At 43.9% G+C, this 19,664-nt stretch overlaps 2 protein-coding genes across 2 annotated transcripts in view; both read right to left on the bottom strand.

Moving 5' to 3' along the window:
* Positions 1–11,664, bottom strand: part of LOC143989417 (uncharacterized) — a 47,313-nt gene extending 35,649 nt beyond the window's left edge. Inside the window, exon 1 of the mRNA XM_077489535.1 lies at positions 10,882–11,664. Within this exon, the coding sequence (XP_077345661.1) occupies positions 10,882–11,550 (669 nt within the window). The 5' untranslated portion in view covers positions 11,551–11,664. The remainder of the gene's footprint in view (positions 1–10,881) is intronic.
* LOC143986844 (uncharacterized) overlaps positions 1–17,486 on the bottom strand; it is a 247,655-nt gene extending 230,169 nt beyond the window's left edge. Inside the window, 5 exon segments of the mRNA XM_077485252.1 lie at positions 15,587–15,722; positions 15,876–15,973; positions 16,090–16,213; positions 16,300–16,434; positions 16,562–17,486. Coding sequence (XP_077341378.1) covers positions 15,587–15,722; positions 15,876–15,973; positions 16,090–16,213; positions 16,300–16,434; positions 16,562–16,864 — 796 coding nt within the window. The 5' untranslated portion in view covers positions 16,865–17,486.
* Positions 17,487–19,664: the final 2,178 nt, after the last annotated feature.

Here is a 19,664-nt window from a genome sequence, read left to right as displayed (position 1 = left end):
ACTTTAGGGGACAATTCCCTTTTTTCTATTACTACTCAGGGTGGGGGGGGGTGGAGACACTTCCCCCTTGTGCCCACCCACACTCCAATCCCCAGCGATGTGCCTGTGAAGGGGATGTGTGGGGAAGGCAGAGAATTTGAACCAGAGCAGTTGGTAGCTACTTCCTGTACATGATTAGTGTGACTGAGCTCTCCCCCCAATCCCTCCCTTCCATCTGTCTGCACAGCAGGGATAAAAAACAAAGAGACATTCAGTTAAAAGCAGCACACAATAAAAAAAAAAAGCAGGCACATATTTAATCCCTTGATTGCCATAGATGTTAACCCCTAACCAGCCGGTGTCATTAGTACAGTGACAGTGTACAGTATGATTGCTGATCACTGTATTAGTGTCACTGGTGATGTCAGTGGCAGTTAGTCAGTCCCTCCCCCCCCCCCCCCGGTGTCAGATTGCCCACCGCACAATCGCAGCCCCACTATATGTCGCTGACCAAACCATTACAGTACTAGTATAAAAAAAAAAAAATCCAGTATATATACCATAGTTAGTAGATGCTATAACTTTCACACAAACAAATCAATTGCTCGATTTTTTTTAATTTTTTTAATTTTTCTTTTTTTTTTTTACCGAAGACATGTAACAGGATACACTTTGGCTTAAATTTATGAAAAAATATTTTTTTTTGTTTTTTTTATTGGATATGTTTTATAACAGAAAGTAAAAAAAAATTTTTTTTTTTCCAAATTTTTGGTCTTTTGTCATTTATATCGCAAAAAATAAAAAAATAAAAACACCTGTGGTGATCAAATACAGAGTTGCATGGCCGCGCAATTGCTAGTTAAAATAGTGCAGTGCTGAATATTAGAAACTGGCTTGGTTATGAAGGGGGTAAAACTTTCCAGAGCTTTACAACCCCTTTAAAGGAACATGATCCACTGAGCACAGGTGCAACGCTTCGCAGTTTCTGGTGGGTAACAATAATAAGTACATTTTTTATTTCCTGCAAATATATGTACATTTATTATTTTTATCTTAAAGATAAATTCAGCCTTTCTCAACCTTTTCAGCACAGAGGAAGCCTTGAAATAACTTTCCTGACAGATTCTGTGGCAGCCTACGTATGGGTTAATCCCGCTCTCATACCTCATAGGACCCCACTCCCATAAATCTTTGCTCCTAATCAGAGACTGTGTTCCTTTTTTGTCCTCCTTAACCGCTTCCCACCCGCCCTATAGCCGAATGACGGCCTTAGAGCGGACGGCTTCCTTCGCCTGGCCGTCCCTGGACGGCCTGGTGTTTACTTCCGCAATGCGCGCCGCCGCGGGCGCGCATCGCGGAAGTTCTGTGTTTGCCGTGTCCCCCGGGGACAGGCAAACACAGATCGCTGTAAACGGCCAATCACAGCGGCCGTTTACAGCGTGATCGGCGTGTCCAATGGGAGATGATCTCATATGTAAACATATGAGATCATCTCTCAGCGCCGCTCTCCCTCCTCACACAGACAGCGTGTGAGAGGGGAGAGAAGAACGGCTGCAGCAGCCGTCAGTGTACAGAAGCAAAAAAAAAAAAAAAAAGTGTAAAAAAAAAAAGTTAAAAAAAAAGTGCCATCCTCCCCCAGAGCCATCCTCCCCCAGAGCCATCCTCCCCCAGTGCCATCCCCCCCCAGTGCCATGCCCCCCCCCAGTGCCATCCTGCCCCAGTGCCATCCTGCCCCAGTGCCATCCGCCCCAATGCCATCCTCCCCAGTGCCATCCTGCCCCAGTGCCATCCTGCCCCAGTGCCATCCGCCCCAGTGCCATCCACCCCAGTGCAATCCACCCCACCCCAGTGCCACCTGCCCGCAGTGCTATCTGTCCCCAGTGCCACCTGTTGTCAGTGCCATTTGTCCCCAGTGCCATCTGTCATCAGTGCCACGTATAAGTGGCATCTGTCATCAGTGCCACGTGTTATTAGTTCCACATAGTGCCATCTGTCATCAGTGCCACGTATTAGTGCCATCTGTCATCAGTGCCACGTATCAGTGCCATTTGTCATCAGTGCCACCTGTCAGTGTCACGTGCCATCTGTTGTCAGTGTCACGTGTCATCAATGCCACTTATCAGTGCCATCTGTCATCAGTGTCACGCGTCATTGGTGCCACGTATTAGTGCCATCTGTCACCGGTGGCACGTATTAGTGCCACGTATTAGTGCCACGTGTCATCAGTGCCACGTATTAGTGCCACGTGTCATCAGTGCCACGTGTCATCAGTGCCACGTATTAGTGCCACGTGTCATCAGTGCCACATATTAGTGCCATCTGTCATCAGTGCCACATATTAGTGCCACCTGTCATCAGTGCCACGTGTCATCAGTGCCACGTATAAGTGTCATCATTGCCACGTATCAGTGCCATCTGTCATCAGTGTCACGTGTCATTGTCCTGGTATTTCAAAAGTGTAATAAGTAGTCAACAAGTTAGATGTGTAATTTATGCTTCTAGAACACGTGATTGCGCTCCCTGCATGTTGGGCCTCTCTATGTGGCCAGGCTGTGAAAAAGTCCCACACATGTGGTATTGTAATACTCAGGAGGAGTAGCAGAATTTTTTGGGGGGTGTCATTTGTGGTATACACATGCCACGTGAGAGAAATAACCTATTACAATGACAATTTTGTGGAGAAAAAAAAAAAAATGAAAAATCTTCATTTTGCAAAGAATTGTGGGAAAAAAATGACAACATCAAAAAGCTCACCATGCCTCTTACTAAATACCTTGGAATGTCTACTTTCCAAAAAGGGGTCATTTGGGGGGTATTTGTACTTTCCTGACTTGTTCGGGTCACAAGAAGCGAGATAGGCCACCAGTACATCAGATGTGATCAATTTTTTACGATTCGCACCACAGCTTGTAGACTCTATAACTTTCACAAAGACCAAATAATATCCACTAATTTGGGTTATTTTTACCAAAGATATGTAGCAGTATAAATTGTGGCCAAAATTTATGAAGAAAAATTAATAATTTGCATAATTCTGTCACAGAAACAAAGAAATATGCGTTTTTTTTCAAAATTTTCGGTCTTTTTTCATTTATAGCGCAAAAAATAAAAACCCCAGAGGTGATCAAATACCACCAAAAGAAAGCTCTATTTGTGGGAAAAAAAGGACACAAAATTCATTTGGGTACAGTGTTGCATGACTGAGTAATTGTCATTCAAAGTGTGAGAGCACCGAAAGCTGAAAATTGGTCTGGGCAGGAAGGTGTTTAAGTGCCCAGTAAGCAAGTGGTTAAGGACCAAAGGGGTAGTACTTACCTGAAGGAGTCATGAATCCGGTTCTGGTTCCTGTTCGCAGTTCGCACGCATGATGGAATTTTCTGGTGTCTGGTGTCCAGTATCCCAGCTACTAGCAAGGAGGTCATGGGGATGTATGCCATGAAGAGTTTACTATCCAGCCACTGGCTGGCAAGCGGCAGTATCGCCATTCGTCCTAGCTACTAGCGGGAGGCCTTTCCCTTTAATTGATCCCCAAGATCGTGCCTATGGATGGGAGCCAGGTCGGGTGGTCGCTGCGCTGGAATGGTATCGTATGGCAGCCTGTGTATATGTATGTTTGTCCTGTGCCAATTGTTTTGGTGGGGGATGGCGGCTGGAACGCATATGCGCTCCAGTTCGCCGCTCTGTTTCCTGTATTGCGCAACTGCAAGTTTCGGTTGAAATTGAGGCTTGGTTTTCCCTTGCACAGTACAGTCAATATGGCGGCGACTGCACACGAGCGCCGCGGAGAAGACGCCGTCGGCATCATGACGTCATACGGCGGCAGTTTTAAAAACCTGTCAGTTTCAAAAGAAAAAGGAGAGAGAAAGATTTCACTGCTTGCTCTGTGGAATTGAGGTAAGAGTTTTATACTTAATCCTGGCTGATTTAACTCTTTATTGGCTAACTGATTTTTGAGCACTATCTGGTAGTGTATCATACATTGATTTATATTTTGCTATTGACTTAGTAATCTATTCCTATGGATGTCTCTTCGCCCCCTGGTGGCCAGCCCTTGCGCCGCAGGTAGGATGGAATTTTATTGTTCCTTTCTGCCTGTTTGTTGGGTTGATTTGGGGGTAGTAAAAAAAAAAAAAATATATATATATATATATATTTATTTTTATTTTTTTTCCTTTGTTTTTTCCCTGTATCTATTTTTAGCCCTTCTGTACCGGATCTTCGTTCATCATCACGTGAAGATAATACTCTGTCTGGGTCATGTCGTGGCCATTCAAGATCAAATTCGGGACGTCATAAGTCCTCTTCCAGACACCGCTCTGACAAATCAAGGTCCGGGTCTCGGCACTATTCCCACCACCATTCTGGGATGTTGGGGTTGCAGAGCTAAAATTCCTGAAGACAAATCACTATGCGATTTATGTTTTTCTCAAGTCGCAAAAGAAAGATACTAAAGACCAGCATATAGAGGCTTTGGTCAGAAAGGTGGTTCAAGAATCTCTAAGTAGATCAGATTCCACACATGCGGCCGTTCCTCCCTCTGTGCCAACTTCAGTCGTTGAGATGGAAGACCTTGAGGTGACAGTTGTTCCTTCAGTGGTTCCTCTGACGGTGAGGCTGAAGTGGATGATGCTAATGCAGGGTTTGATTTCTCCCTGGTTCCTCATCTGGTCAGGGCAGTCAAAGACGCACTAAGATGGGAAGAGCCGGTGGAAGCACCCGCTAAACAGAGGAAATACTTTAAGCATCTTAAAAAAGAACGCTCAAATTTTCCCTTTTTGGGGGAACTAGGTGAAATCTTCTCGGATGAATGGAGCAAAGTCGAAAGGAAGAATTCTTTGATCTCCAAAGTGGCGAGAATGTATCCATTTAAGAGTGAGGAGATGAAGTACTTAGAGTCTGCTCCTCTTATTGATGCAGCTTTGATGAGACTGGTAAGACATGTCACGCTCCCTCTGGAAGACACCGTCTCTTTTAAGTATGGTCTTGAGAGGAAAATCGATATAGATTTGAAGTGTATCTATATTACGGCTGGGATGGCTTGTAAGCCAGCATTGGCATTGGCAGCTTTATCTAAAGCTATGGAGTGCTGGACTGATGATATGGGTGCGATTTTGATGAGCATTTCCGAGGATGCATTTAAGAACTCTCCACTACACGAGATGAAGATGTCATCAGCGTTTCTGGGTGAGGCATCCCTGGACATTATTCGCCTAGTAGCACGTGTCATGCTGTCTTCTTTTACAGCTAAACGGGCCTTATGGTTACGCCCTTGGGTGGCGGATCCGGCCTCTAAACAGGCCTGGTGCAAAATTCCCTCCCTCTTTGGGAATAAGCTGGATTCAGCTATCACACGTGCTACTGGGGGGAAGTCTGGATTCTTACCCCAGGATCGCCGGCTTTTAGGTCAAAAGAGGGCCCAAGCAAGACAAAATCTGGAACGTTCTAGGGATGCATGTCGTTACAGACCGGGTCGTGAGTTTAGAAAGAACTGGAGGAGAAACCAGCCTTCTGGTCAGAAGTCTTCGAAAACAACTTCCTCCGGGAATCGAGAAGGTGTCAAGTCTTTTTGATATAGAGCCTGTCCAGGCGGAGCTGGTAGGGGCCCGTCTACTCCATTTCTGCCATGTCTGGGCAGCCTCGATACAGGACTTTTAGGTCATCAAAACAGTTTCCCAAGGGCATGCTTGGGTGTTCAGCAGTCCATCCATACACCGCTTCGTTCCCACGAGTCTTCCTCAATCAGAAGAGAAGAGAAGAGAGAAGTTCTTCTGGCTTACACGGATTCCCTTATTGCTCAAGGCGCGGCCATTTTGGTCCCAACAGGGGAAAAATTTCAAGGGATCTATTCCCCTCTTTTTATGGTCCTCAAAAAGAGCGGATCTTGGAGACCAGTCATCGACTTGACTTACCTAAATTCCTTTATAAAAAAGGAAAAATTCAAGATGGAAACTTTACTGACTATACGACAGACAATACAACCAGGCGATTGGTTAGTCTCGATAGATCTGAAAGACGCATACTTTCACGTCCCAATCGCAAAGGACTTTTATATCTCAGATTCTCAGTGAACCAAGGACATCTCCAGTTTATTTGTCTCCCGTTCGGGCTTTCAATATCACCGCGTGTGTTTTCAAAGCTCTTACTGGCGGTGGTCGCCTTGATCAGAGTCAAAGGTATCAGGTTACATCATTATCTGGACGACCTACTTCTGCTGTCACAGGACAGGGAGCAGTTGCTGTCACGCCGAGATCAAGTGATCTCTATTCTGATAGGGTTCGGTTGGCTATTAAGCAAGGAAAAAAGTCACCTGGAGCCAACACAGTCTCTAGTGTTTCTCGGAGCACAGTTCGGCACAGCGAAGAGCACGATCTCTCTCCCTCTGGAAAAGATCTCAGTAGTTTGGGACAGAATTCATCTGGCAATTTCAGCTCCCATTCTCAGGGCTTCTCAGTGCCTCAGGATAATAGGCACCATGGTGGCCACAGCCCCTATGGTGAAATGTGCGCAATGGAGGATGCAACCTTTTCAGAAGGGTTTCCTGCAACAGTGGAATCCGGAGTTGCAAGATCACCTGATTCAAATAACACCTTCTATGCGGGAAAGTCTCCCCTGGTGGCCGCAGCGGAAGAATCTTCTTAACTGCCATTCGATAGCTCCAGTGTCCTGGATAACGGTAACGACAGATGCCAGCAACAGGGGCTGGGGCGCTCTCTGTCGGTCGGAGGTAGCCCAGGGCAGGTGGGATTTTCCACCTCAGGGGGTGGTTTCGAATGTATTGGAGCTTCGAGCTCCCTTCCAGGCTCTCCGGACTTTCCTCCATCTGACATCAGGGGCCTCAGTCCTCATGAGATTGGACAATACGAAAGCGGTATCGTATATCAAAAGACAGGGTGCACTCACAGTCTCTCACTTCTGAAGGAGGTGAGTCCAATCATGTCCTGGGCCCAGGAGAACTTGACGGATCTGACGGCGGTGTATCTTCCTGGAGTTCAAAATGTTCTGGTGGATTTCCTTTCAAGAACTGCCTTAGAAAACAACGAGTGGTCTCCACACAGAAGTATTTGACTGGATCCTGTCGCTAGGAATGATTCCGGAGGTGTATTTGTTTGCATCCCCCCGCAATGCCAAAATGAAGAGGTATTATACGAGGGGTCGTTGTCCCCAAGCGACCAAAGTAGACGCTCTCACGGATCAGTGGAGATTCCACAAGGCGTATGCCTTTCCTCCAGTCCCGGTCATTCTTCGGTTTCTTTCAAGGCTCAGACAGGAAGTAGCCATCATAGTGGCAATCATCCCATATTGGCCCAACAGGCCATGGTTTCCTCTCCTGTTACAACTGAGTTACCGGGACCCAGTTCCGCTCCCTCCCAGGCCAGATCTTCTTCTACAGGGAACATCCCTTCATCCATGCCCATCTCATCTCCATCTGATGGTCTGGTGGTTGAAAGGAAGAGGCTGGAGGCATTAAGATGCCCAAGTTCAGCATTGACTACCTTGTTAAATGCCAGGAGACAGGGTACGAATAAGGTTTACCAAAGAATCTGGTCTAAATTCATGGACTTTGTCTCATCTTCTGGTGGTTCTTGTAACAACCCATAAATTAAGGATGTCTTAGGTTTTCTCCAATCGGGTTTGGATCTGCCATTGTCTAAGTTCTCTACGGGTCCAAGTGTCTGCTATTTCTGCTTTTACTGGTATCTCTTGGGCAAGACATCCTCTTACCAGGCAATTCTTTAGAGGAGCATCAAGACTTAGGCCTCAGAGAAAGCCAAGGTTCTCCAAATGGGATCTTCCCCTTGTTCTGGATTTCCTCTCAGAAGAATAATTTCAACAATTGGATCAGCTGTCTATGAAGGACATTTCTCTTAAAACAGCGTTTTTAGTGGCTATAACATCAGCTATGAGAGTATCGGAGATCAGTGCCTTGGGTTCTAAGGAGCCCTTCCTTACCTTCTTCCCGGACCGAGTGGTTCTGATCCCAATGTTAGGATCAAATCCTAAAGCGACATTGGTTTTCCGCAAGAATCAAGAGATTGTTCTTCCAACCTTTCAGTCAGTTGAATCTTCAATTACCCATCCTCTGGATGTTGGGGAAGTTATGAAGTTCTATCTGGAAGCTACAGCATCTTTTAGGAAGTCAGATCATTTGTTTGTGTATTTTTACGGGAAAAACAGAGGATTGCGTGCTTCCTCTAGAACCATTGCGGGCTGGATCGTACAGACTATCCAAAGGGCATATAAGGCTAAGGGGCTGGCTCCTCCGGAGGCCGTAACGGCTCATTCCACCAGAGGTGTATCGGACGTTGTGGGCAGCTTCCCCACACGTGTCAGCAGAAGTAATCTGCAAGGCCGCCTCATGGTCATCGATAAATACTTTCATGAAGCACTATTGTATTGAGCCATTTCTTCTGTTAATTTTGGTTTAAATGTTCTATCTGTTTGAACGGTGCTAATTAAACCTTCCTTTTTGTTGAACCAGCAATTTGTGCCCACCCGGGTGTGTATGGCTAGTTATTTCCCATACGTAGGCTGCCATGGAGTCTGTCAGGAAAACTGAAAATTTATATCAATACTTACCGTAATTTTCCTTTCCTGATGGACTCCATGGCAGCAGGAGTTCCCTCCCATTTGCTGGAGTAGGCTAAGTTACGGAACACGGTCTCTGATTAGGAGCAAATATTTATGGGAGTGGGGTGCTATGAGGTATGAGAGGTGGGATTAACCCATACGTAGGAAAGAAAGAAAGGAAAGAAAAATGAGGGTAAGTATTGATATAAATTTTCCGTTTTGTGGTCTCAGGGAACCCCTGCTAATAATGACTATATCTACAAAACATGATACATTAGTGTGATGGTCAGTGGGAAGAATGCTCCTTACACTTGTGGTCATTGGGGAGAATTAAACCATTACAGAAAGCTAAAAAAGATCAATGGTGTCAGTGAGAACTTATCTAATGCCGCGTACACAGGACCGGACTTTCGGGCAGAAAAGGTCTGACGGAATCATTTCATCGGATATTCCGATCGTGTGTGGGCTTCATCTGACTTTTAAAAAAATAAAAAATTCTGACAGACCTAGAAATAAAACATGTTTTAAATCTTTCCGACGGAATCAATTCCTATCGGGAAAACCGGTCGTCTGTATGCTATTCCGACGCAAGGGCAGCTATTGGCTACTGGCTATTGAACTTCCTTTTTCTAGTCCCGTCGTACGTGTTGTACGGCACCGCGTTCTAAACGAACGGACTTTGGTGTGATCGTGTGTAGGCAAGTCCGTTTCAGCGGAACTCCGTCGGAAAGACCGTCAGAGTTTATTCTGACAGAAAAAAACAGCCGTGTGTACGCGGCATAAGAGGCAGCAATTGCTCATTGCTCAAGGAACCCCCTAGCAACCTCTGGAGGAACCCTGGTTGAGAAACCTTGCTTTAAATATTGATTAACCGCTTCAGCCCCGGAAGATTTTACCGCCTTCCTGACTAGAGCACTTTTTGCAATTCGGCACTGTGTCGCTTTAACTGACAATTGCGCAGACATGCGACATTGCACCCAAACAAAATTGACGTCATTTTTTTTCCCCACAAATAGAGCTTTTTTTGGTGGTATTTGATCACCTCTTTTATTTTTTGTGCTATAAACAAAAAAAAGTGACAATTTTGAAAAAAAAATATTTTTTTTTTAACTTTTTGCTATAATAAATATCCCCCAAAAAAATATATATAAAAAAAAAATCAAATGTTCACATTTGACACATCAGACACTTTTGACGCTATTTTGGGACCATTTTCCCACCACTGCCATTGTGCCAACGTATATCGGCGTGCAACGGTCTGAAAGTGGATAAACATAAAAGTATAAGAGCGCAACCGTCATATCATTCATAATAGTAAAGATGAAAAGTATATGTATATATATAATATTCCAGTCCACAAAAAAGTAAAATAACTGTGTTGAATCTGTGACAGGTGATAAGCGAAATCAAGGAAAATTGCTTCAGTAGGTGCTCTCCCCAAATAAAATACACCCTGCTTACCAGAAAGGTTGGATCTCAGGTTATAGAGATCAAATATGCTTAGTACATCAAGTAACAGCAATAAGTGTAATCCACACAGCCGTGGCTTAGCCTGCAGGCTGGTACTTAGTGACATCACACAAAACTGCTCCAACTGACACGTTTCCCCGTAAGAGACATCGACTGGGAACAGCGGCTCTGAAATGAGACTCACGAGCCTCCGTTCCCAGTCGATGCCTCTTACAGGAAAATGGGAAAATTATTGAAATAAAGATTGCAAAAAAAACAAATTGAACAGCATTGGCCTCAAGATAGAACCCTGGGGCCTACCATTCAGAGAATGAGTCATTTATCACTACTCTCTGGACCCTTTCATGTAACCAGTTTCCTATCCATGTACATACAATTTCATCAAGTCCAACAGACCTTATTTTATAAATGATATATTTATGAGGTACGAAAACTAGATAAACTCTGTCCACTGGACTTCCACCATGCAGTTTCTCACTTTCTTCCTCATAGAATAACAACAGGTTGGTCTGACAAGAATGGTCTTTCATAAATCCATGCTGCATGTCACTTATTACAGACACATTTCTGTATAGCGTTCTCTACTATTTCCCTAAAATACTATACCTTACATACTATTGATGTTAGGCTGATGTGTAGTTTCCTGGTATACATCTCAATATCCCCCAGAGCAGTGCCCAACTCCCCATGCCCTTTGGCAATCTCTTGCCTATTAGCCTTAAAAATGGAATGAATTTATTTTAAAGATTCTGCTCCCATTCTTGACTTCAATGGGGTATGGATTAAAATCCAGAATTTAGGAGCAGTTCAGCAAACCTCCTGTGAACTGAACCTAGAAATGTTCGACTCATTCATACACCCTATGTGAGATCTTTGATATCTAATAAGTTTTGATTTCCATGTAAAACATTTCCCACACTCAGGACAGGAATACAGCTTCTCCCCTTTATGAATCTTCTGATGATAGTAAAGTGAGGAAAACCGTGAAAAACATTTCCCACACTCAGGGCACGAATACGGCTTTTCCCCAGTGTGAGATCTTAGATGTCTAACAAGGGCTGATCTATCTGAAAAACATACTCCACATTCAGGGCAGGAATACGTCTTCTCCCCTGTGTGAGATCTTTGATGTCTAACAAGGTCTGATTTCCATGTAAAACATTTTCCACACTCAGGGCAGCAATACGGCTTCTCCCCAGTGTGAGATCTCCGATGTTTAACAAGGGCTGATCCATCTGAAAAACATACTCCACATTTGGGGCAGGAATACGTCTTCTCCCCTGTGTGAGTTCTCAGATGTCTAGCAAGGTTTGATTTCCATGTGAAACATTTCCCACACTCAGGGCAGGAATCTGGCCTGTTGCCTGTGTGAGCTCCACAATGTATTATGCATTCTGATTTAAAAGGGAAACTTTTCCCACATTCAGGACAGGAAAATTTCTTCTCCCCCCTGAATTCCGGCACCATTCCCCACAGTATGAGGTTGCTCAGAGTCAGGGGGATTTGATGGTCTATCCACACTGTGTCCACCATCCATAGCTGAGCTCATTGTCTTTTCACTTTCACAATCTCTTGTGATGTCCTCATCTTCCATCTTCCATCCTGGAGATAAAGTGAGATGATCCTTTGAGGGTTTCTCGATGACGTGTCCTGAAAAAAAAGATAAAAACATGATCAATAGATACAAGAGGGTTAGTTCACTTAAATCATCCATCTGGATTAGGTAGATTTTTGTGAGCAGAAGCTGTGACTTTCCCTCTTCAGTGAAAGGGCCTTTGTCCCTCCCCCAGATTCCCTCTACATTTACACAGCCTTGTCAGAAGAGCAGGAACCAATGGGGACTGGGAGGTGCATTCTCTTCACACAACCACAAGCCTAGGCGCTGGGTCATGTGATCTCTGATAATGAAGAGGTTAAAAGTTCAGCCTTAAAGAGCCTATAGCATAGAACAAGTGCACAGTATGCTGGTGTTCCTGGCAGACAGGTGGCAGCCATTACTAGTGTAGGTGACTGAAGCCTGCTCCTACTTGCTTCCGGGATTCCATGCAACTGGCTACCCAGCATGCATCTCCCGATCTCATGCCTGTGCAGTAGGGGCACAGCTTGGCACACTGTGTTGCGTACAGGTTGCCAGAATAATGATGCAGCAGTGGAATTACCCACCCCATTGTTATGGCAACCTGTCAATCAACACAGAACCTGGAAGGAAGCCAAGTGCGGTCTGTAGACTCCTGGGATAGATGATGCAGATATCCTCGGTATCCTAGCAAATCGCCTAATGGGACAGGGAATGCAGACTACATATAGAAAAATAAGGTTTTGGAGATAAATAAATAATTGTCATGTCAGACTGTGCTGCAGGTGGGCATTGAGGAACATGAAGAAATGGGGGGAACTCCACTTTGATTAGCGCTGCACTTATTACATATACATTGTTGTGTAGTATGCATAGTTACATAGTTGGTGAGGTTGAAAAAAGACAAGTCCAACCTGTATGTGGGCACTTTTAGCACAATATTACATTGTATACCCCTGTATGTTGTGGTTGTTTAGGTGCTTATCTAATAACTTAAAAAACGATCTATGCTCCCTGCTGAAACCACTTCATGTGGAAGAGAATTCCACATCTTTACCTCTCTTACTGTAAAGAACCCTCTACGCAGTTTAAGGTTAAACCGCTTTTCTTTTCATTTTAGTGAATGGCCACATGTCTTTTTATGTTCCCTTGCGTGGAAAAGTTTAATCCCTATTGCCGAGGCACCAGTACGGTATTTGTACATTGAAATCATATCCCCTCTCAAGCGTCTCTTCTCCAGAGAGAATAAGTTCAGTGCTCACAACCTTTCCTCATAACTAACATCCTCCAGACCCTTAATTAACTTTGTTGTCCTTCTCTGGAACCTCTTCAGTTCCAACACACATCCTTCCTAAAGACTGGAGCCCAGAACTGGCCAGCATAGTCCAGGTGCGGTCGGACCAGAGTCTTGTAGAGCAGGAGAATTATAATTTTATCTCTGGAGTTGATCCCCTTTTTAATGCATGCCAGTATTCTGTTGGCTTTGCTTACAGCAGGCTGGCATTGCATGCCATTGCTGAGCCTATCATCTACTAGGACCCCCAGGTCCTTTTCCATCCCCCAGAGAGTAGATTGGATTCATATTTTATATTTTTCTACATTAAACTTCATTTGCCATGTAGTTGCCTACCCCATTAATTTGTTCAGATCTTCTTGCAAGGTTTGCACATCCTGCGGAGAAGTTTTTGCTCTGCTTAGCTTAGTATTGTCCGCAAATACAGAGATTGAGTTGTTTATCCCATCCTCCAGATTGTTTATAAATTAAATAGGATTGGTCCCAGGACAGAACACTGGGGGACCCCGCTTTCCACACCAGACCATTCCGAGTACTCTTCATTTATCACCACCCTCTGGACTCGCCCTTGTAGCCAGTTTTCTACCCATGTACTCACCCTATGGTCCATGCTGACAGACCTTAGTTTGTACAGTAAACATTTATGGCGAACTGTATCAAAATGCTTTAGCAAAATCCAGATACACCACGTCTACGGGCCTTCCTTTATCTAGATGGCAGCTCACCTCCTCATAGATGGTTAATAGATTGGTTTAGCAAGAACAATTCTTCATGAATCCATGCTGATTACTGCTAATGATACCGTTTTCATTACTAAAATCTTGTATATAGTCCCTTATCATCCTCTCCAAGAGCTTGCATACTATTGATGTTAGGCTAACTGGTCTGTAGTTCCCAGGTATGTAACTTGGCCCTTTTTTAAATATTGGTGCTACATTGGCTTTTCTCCAATCAGCTGGTACCATACCATTCAGTAGACTGTTCGTAAAAATTAGGAACAATGGTCTGGAAATTACTTGACCGAGTTGCTTAAGGACCCTTGGGTGCAAGCCATCTGGTTCCGGTGACTTATTAATGTTATGTTTTTCAAGTCTATTCCTAATTCTATCCTCTGTTAGCCATGAGGGTGCTTCCTATGATGTGACAAGAGGATAAACATTTCTACCTTGGTTACTGAAACCCCCCCTTTTGAAGACTGAGGAGAAGAAGAAATTCAAAATCTTTCCCATCTCTCCATCTTTTGTAACCAGATTCCCTTCCCCATTCGTTATGGGGCCAATATATTCTGACCTCCCTCTCTTACTATTTATATACTTAAAAAATTTCTTGGGATTTTTTTTTTACTCTCATCATCTCATCTCTATGTGCCTTTCGTGGTCTATCTTAGCCACCCTGATTGCACGCTTACATTTCTTATTGCATTCTTTGTAAAGTTGGAATGCTGATGATGACCCCTCAGCCTTGTATTTTTTGAAGGCCTTCTCCTTTGCTTTTATATATATTTTTACTTTGAATTTAAGCCACCCAGGACTTTTATTAGCTCTTTTAAAATGTATTTCCCATTGAGATGCACTGGCTAATACCCTTATTTAATATGCTCTTAAAGCACCCCCATTTTTCCTCTGTGTTCTTTGTTCCTAAGATTTTATCCCATTTAATATCTTCTAGCAGAGAACGCAGTTTAGGGAAGTTGGCTTTTTTTAAATCCAGTGTCTGCGTTCCCCTTATGTTTCCTATTTGTGTGAGTTATACTGAAACTAATTGAAGCTGTTTCCTAAATTGCCACTTGTTTACTATATGATTTTGGTTTCTTCCTTTGTCCTCCCTTCCTTTATGATGATAGCTAGTTTAGTCCTAGCTAGATCCTTTCCATTTCATTCATGTTTCCTTGATCAGTGTTAGTACTTTGCAGAGACAGGGTTTAATAAAGTCATTGTCCTCCTACAATTCAAAAGACTATATAAAAATAGCTAAAGTAAAATTGTATTGGATTCAAGTTCTGTGTCTTGAACCATCTTATCCTTTACAGCCAATGAAGCTGCCATCTTAGCCACTGTTTGATCTGCAGTTGCCATGGTGCTACACGTGTGATCAGCTTTGGCACCAGCCATTTGATGGCTTGACAGTTCAGTTGAGAGCTAAAATGAGCACACCGGAAACTCTGCCAGTTATTATTCACAGCAGGCCGTGCATTTAAAGGTTTTTGGAAGCAGTTAAATTGGTGGGTTTTGTTCTGCTTAAAGCTGCCTGTGGATGGTGCAAAGTCAGCAGGTGATCATACTGCCCGGACAGACTGGTCATTTCAGTTTTCAAGTTACTATTTATGTTTCACCCCGGCAAGACTATCAATAGAATTTTATGTTAACATTCAACTATAAGTCTGCTTCGAAGAAGAGGGACCAACCTACAAAATGTGCAATCTGTGTTCTTATATCTGTGCTACTGTAACTAGGAGTGAAACACAACTTGATACTGCCAGATGAACCCCAGAACCTACATAAATCACGTCCGAGTACACAAATGGTGTTTATATCACAGAAAATGGGGTTTGAGAGAAGAGAAAAAATAATCAGTAGTACGGGCATTTGTGATTATTATCAATCTATGATTGGCTGATCTTGGTCATCTCCCACCCTACTCTGGACCAATCAGTGTGCAGTAACAGAGAAGAGATAACAGAAGAATCTATTCTGGCCCACCTGTGCTGATATCTGTAGGAGTGTCCTCCTCTTTGAATGTCCTCATCATGCCAGCCTCCTCCGTATATTGCTGATCATCCCTCACATACGTCTCTTCTACTTCACCCTCAACTTTCATGCTCATCAGATCTTCACCCTAAACCAACAGAATGGCAGAAAATAACATCTGTAAAATAGAAGTATTTATGATGTGAGGTCAGATAGAAAATATCATCTTGCAGAGTCCACACATCGTCTCCACATGTCAGTGTTCAATCACTTTATGTTCCAGACCCTCAACTCCACCTACCTGATGATGGTGAGGGATGGTGTGACCTTCCTGTGTGGAATCCCGGGAATACAGAGGATGAAGACATCTCTCTGGTGGGTTCCCATTACTGGATCCATCTGTAGGAAACACACACACTGACTGAATACATTGTTTCTATGTGTTTATCAGATGATGGGGGATCTAGGTGGAGCCTCCGTACTGCTCTCTCCTTTACAATAAAGTCTCCTCTTACCCGGTGATGTGAGGGGCGGCTGATTGTCCATCATGACGTCCTTGTAGAGATCCTTGTGTCCTTCTAAATACTCCCACTCCTCCATGGAGAAATAGACAGTGACATCCTGACACCTTATAGGAACCTGACACACACAATGATACAGTCACCATCCAGACACATCCCTTGTCTGTTACTGGATAATGTCCCAGAATTCCCAGCACCGCTCACCTCTCCTGTCAGCAGCTCCATCATCTTCTTGGTGACTTCTAGAATCTTCTGCATGTTGTACCTCTCGGGTTGTAGGGAGTCACATGGAGGCACTGTGATGGTTATATGATCACCTGACTTCAGAAGAGGAAATCTCTGTATTGAAGAACCAATAGGAATATCATGTTAGATTCCCAGAATCCTCCTCACCTCTCCGGTCAAGTCTGTGTTTTATTAATAGAGATAAGAGTGATGTCATGTGACCTCCCAGAATCCTCCTCACCTCTCCGGTCAGCAGGTAGATGATCTCCAGGGTGAGGTTTAGTATCTTCTCAGTCATGCGACTCTGATACTTCTCCATCCTCATTGATGTGGTCATCTGATCTAGGCGGGTTTCTCTATAGATGGATAGCGGAGATTTATCTGGATGGTATTGGTTGTACAATATTAGGATGGGGATGTATGCGATTAATAGGTGGGCTACCCCCAGTGGCAGTTGTTGGTTGGGTAACTTTATGTTTGTTGGGTTTCTTGCACCCTGCACACCTGTTATATCCTGTCCTACGTGCCTGATCAGAAATGACATTTTCAACGTCTGTTTGGTCTCTGAACTATATTTGCTCAGTTTTAGGAGGGTTCATTTCACACAGCTTTGAGGACAACATGGGGAATATACAAATCCTTTAAAATGTAGATTTAGCCTACCAAAAAGCACACTCCACGCTATGTTGTCCCATTTCGGTATAGCATTGAGGAGAACTTGGGTAATAAACAGCCATAGCGTCAGTGTGTTGGAGCTTGTGATAGTGAATGGACAGGGAAGCAGGGAATGAAAACAACTAGACCCCCAGTAAAAGTAGCACACAGTAAGCACAAACACTTGTTAGGCACACATTTAACACCTTGATTGTCTTAGGATGTTAGAATATGTTTGCTTCATGGTGAACATACCGCTATGTCTCTCTCTGCAGCCCTGTGTGAGTCTCCCCCTTTTCCATCATGGCTTCCCGGCACGGTGGGGAGACGGAAACTCCTTGCAGTTCTCCCCACTCCATGTTCCCACAGTTGGACCTTTGGCCACCGGAGGGAGCATCCTTCGTGCAGGCGGCATCCCTTGATCACCACCGGATGATCAGAGGCATCGCGCGGAGGCCTGGTCGCGCATACGTCATGATGTCATGCAATTACTTCAGAGGTGACGGTGGATTCCGGGGCAAATGCCTTCCGGAACGCCAAGGGGGCCACGCGGATGCCACAATCATAATGGCAGGGACTGCTAAAATGGGGGGGGGGGGGGTTTGGGGAGGAGATAAACCACCTGCCATTAATGGATACATAATTTAAAGACTATTTAAACCTACAGTTTCCAAAGGATCCTGAGGTGACCTCTGGAATGCCGTCAACATATATGGGAAGGATCGTAGCATTTAGTAAGTGCAACTTTTAGATTCATCAGACTGGCTGATATTTGTATCACATTGACCAACTCATTTGTTTATATTCCTCACTATTCAGGCTCTTTACAAATCAACCAACATATTGATATTTCAACTTAACATAGACATGTTCTCATCCTTAACACTTTCAACATTTGTTATCAGTGCCATACATCCTTCTGTCTTGCACTTTATATTTAATTTCTGTTCACCTAATATGGAATTTCCCTTATTAGCAACAGTAATAAACGTTCACCAATATGTGTTTTTTACAAGTATTCTTGGTTTTTCACATATCATTTTAATGCCACTTACCACATTAGAGCTTATTACCCATTTATCCTTACATATACCACCTCACTACATTACACAGTCACTTTTATATTAATCGGTTAACATCATCACTTCTTATTTCATCATATGAATGGTAATACAAACAAATTTAAAACACAAACCAAATAGACAAACATACTATAAAATAAAATAAATTAGTAATATCAGTCCATATAATTCCGACACTCAATTGAGTATCAATACTTGTTGATTACTTATTGAGATTCCTCAATACCTAACTGCAGGTTCCTCGCCATATACCTTCCTCTCAAGGTCCAAAAGCGTGGCTCTTTGCAAGCCCTGTGGACTCACCTGGAGGATGCGGAGGGGACATGCGGACATTTTGGAACCATTGAATTCAGCTGTTTTTAGCAATCCTGGTTGTGCGATACATTCTCACCTTTTCATCTCCGTAATGGTAAATATATCACTGTACATTTGGAGATGTATTTTTGAATACTATGAAATGTCCAACAATGTTTTGTATACTGCAAAATGTTAACAATGTTATCTAAAATTGGAATTTTCTGATGTATTTCCTATAATTAAAAATTCCCCTGAAGAAGACCAGAAATGAAAGCGTCGAAATGCATTGGGAAATTCATGTGGATAGTAATGTCACAATGTATTTGATAAACCATGGTCTCCTTGTTTGCCATTAGTTATGACTTATGTTGTTGTTTGTGTAGCTAACCATAATTTATATCTTAACCACTAAGCAACTGGCCCATAGCTGAATGACGGCTACAGGGCGGTTGCTTAACCCTACTATGATGTCCTCCCAGGATTCCGCTCTCGCACGCCCCTTGGGGCGCGCACCCGAGAACTTCCGTGACTCTGGACCCGACGCATCACGGATCACAGCTGCTGGTCGCGGCCGTTTACCACGTGAACGTTCCGTCAAATGATGGAGCAATCACATGTAAACAAACTGGCGTGATTTCCGGTTCCTCCCTCCCCTCTCCATCCAGTGTGAGCGGAGAGGGGAGAGATCAGTGGCAGTAGCGCTGTGGGCTGCATGTGTAGTGCCCACAGCGCCGCTCAGTGACAGATCCATCGATCCATGCATACCCAGCCATACTCTGGATGATCTGCATACCCAGCCATACTCTGCATACCCATTCATACTCTGCATACCCAGCCATGCTCTGCATACCCAGCCGTACTCAGCCATACTCAATTGTACTCAGTCATACCCAGCCATACCCATCCATACTCAGCCATACCCAACCGTACCCAGCCTTCCTCAGCCATACCCAGACATACTCAATCGTGGTCAGTCATACCCAGCCATACTCAATCGTGCGCAGTCATACCCAGCCATCCCATCTATACTCAGCCATACTCAGCCGTACCTAGCCATACTCATTCATGCTCAGCCATCCCCATTCATGCTCATCCATGCCACTACAGTGCCTCACAAAATTGTAATAGGTCGTCAAATTAGATTTGAAACTTATGTCCCTAGAACACCTTATGGTGATCCCTGCATGTGGCCACACTGTGGAAAAGTCTCACACATGTGGTATCGCCATACTCAGGAGGAGTAGGAGAATATATTTTGGGGTGTAATTTTTGGTATGCACATGCTATGTGTTAGAAATATTGTGTAAATGG

The sequence above is a fragment of the Lithobates pipiens genome, unplaced genomic scaffold, assembly GCF_037356315.1.
Source record: "Lithobates pipiens isolate NorthernLeopardFrog02 unplaced genomic scaffold, aLitPip1_a1.2 Scaffold_18, whole genome shotgun sequence".
NCBI classification, from domain to species: domain Eukaryota; kingdom Metazoa; phylum Chordata; class Amphibia; order Anura; family Ranidae; genus Lithobates; species Lithobates pipiens.
Note: the sequence above shows the minus strand (reverse complement) of the source record. Positions and strands in the feature narration are given on the sequence as shown.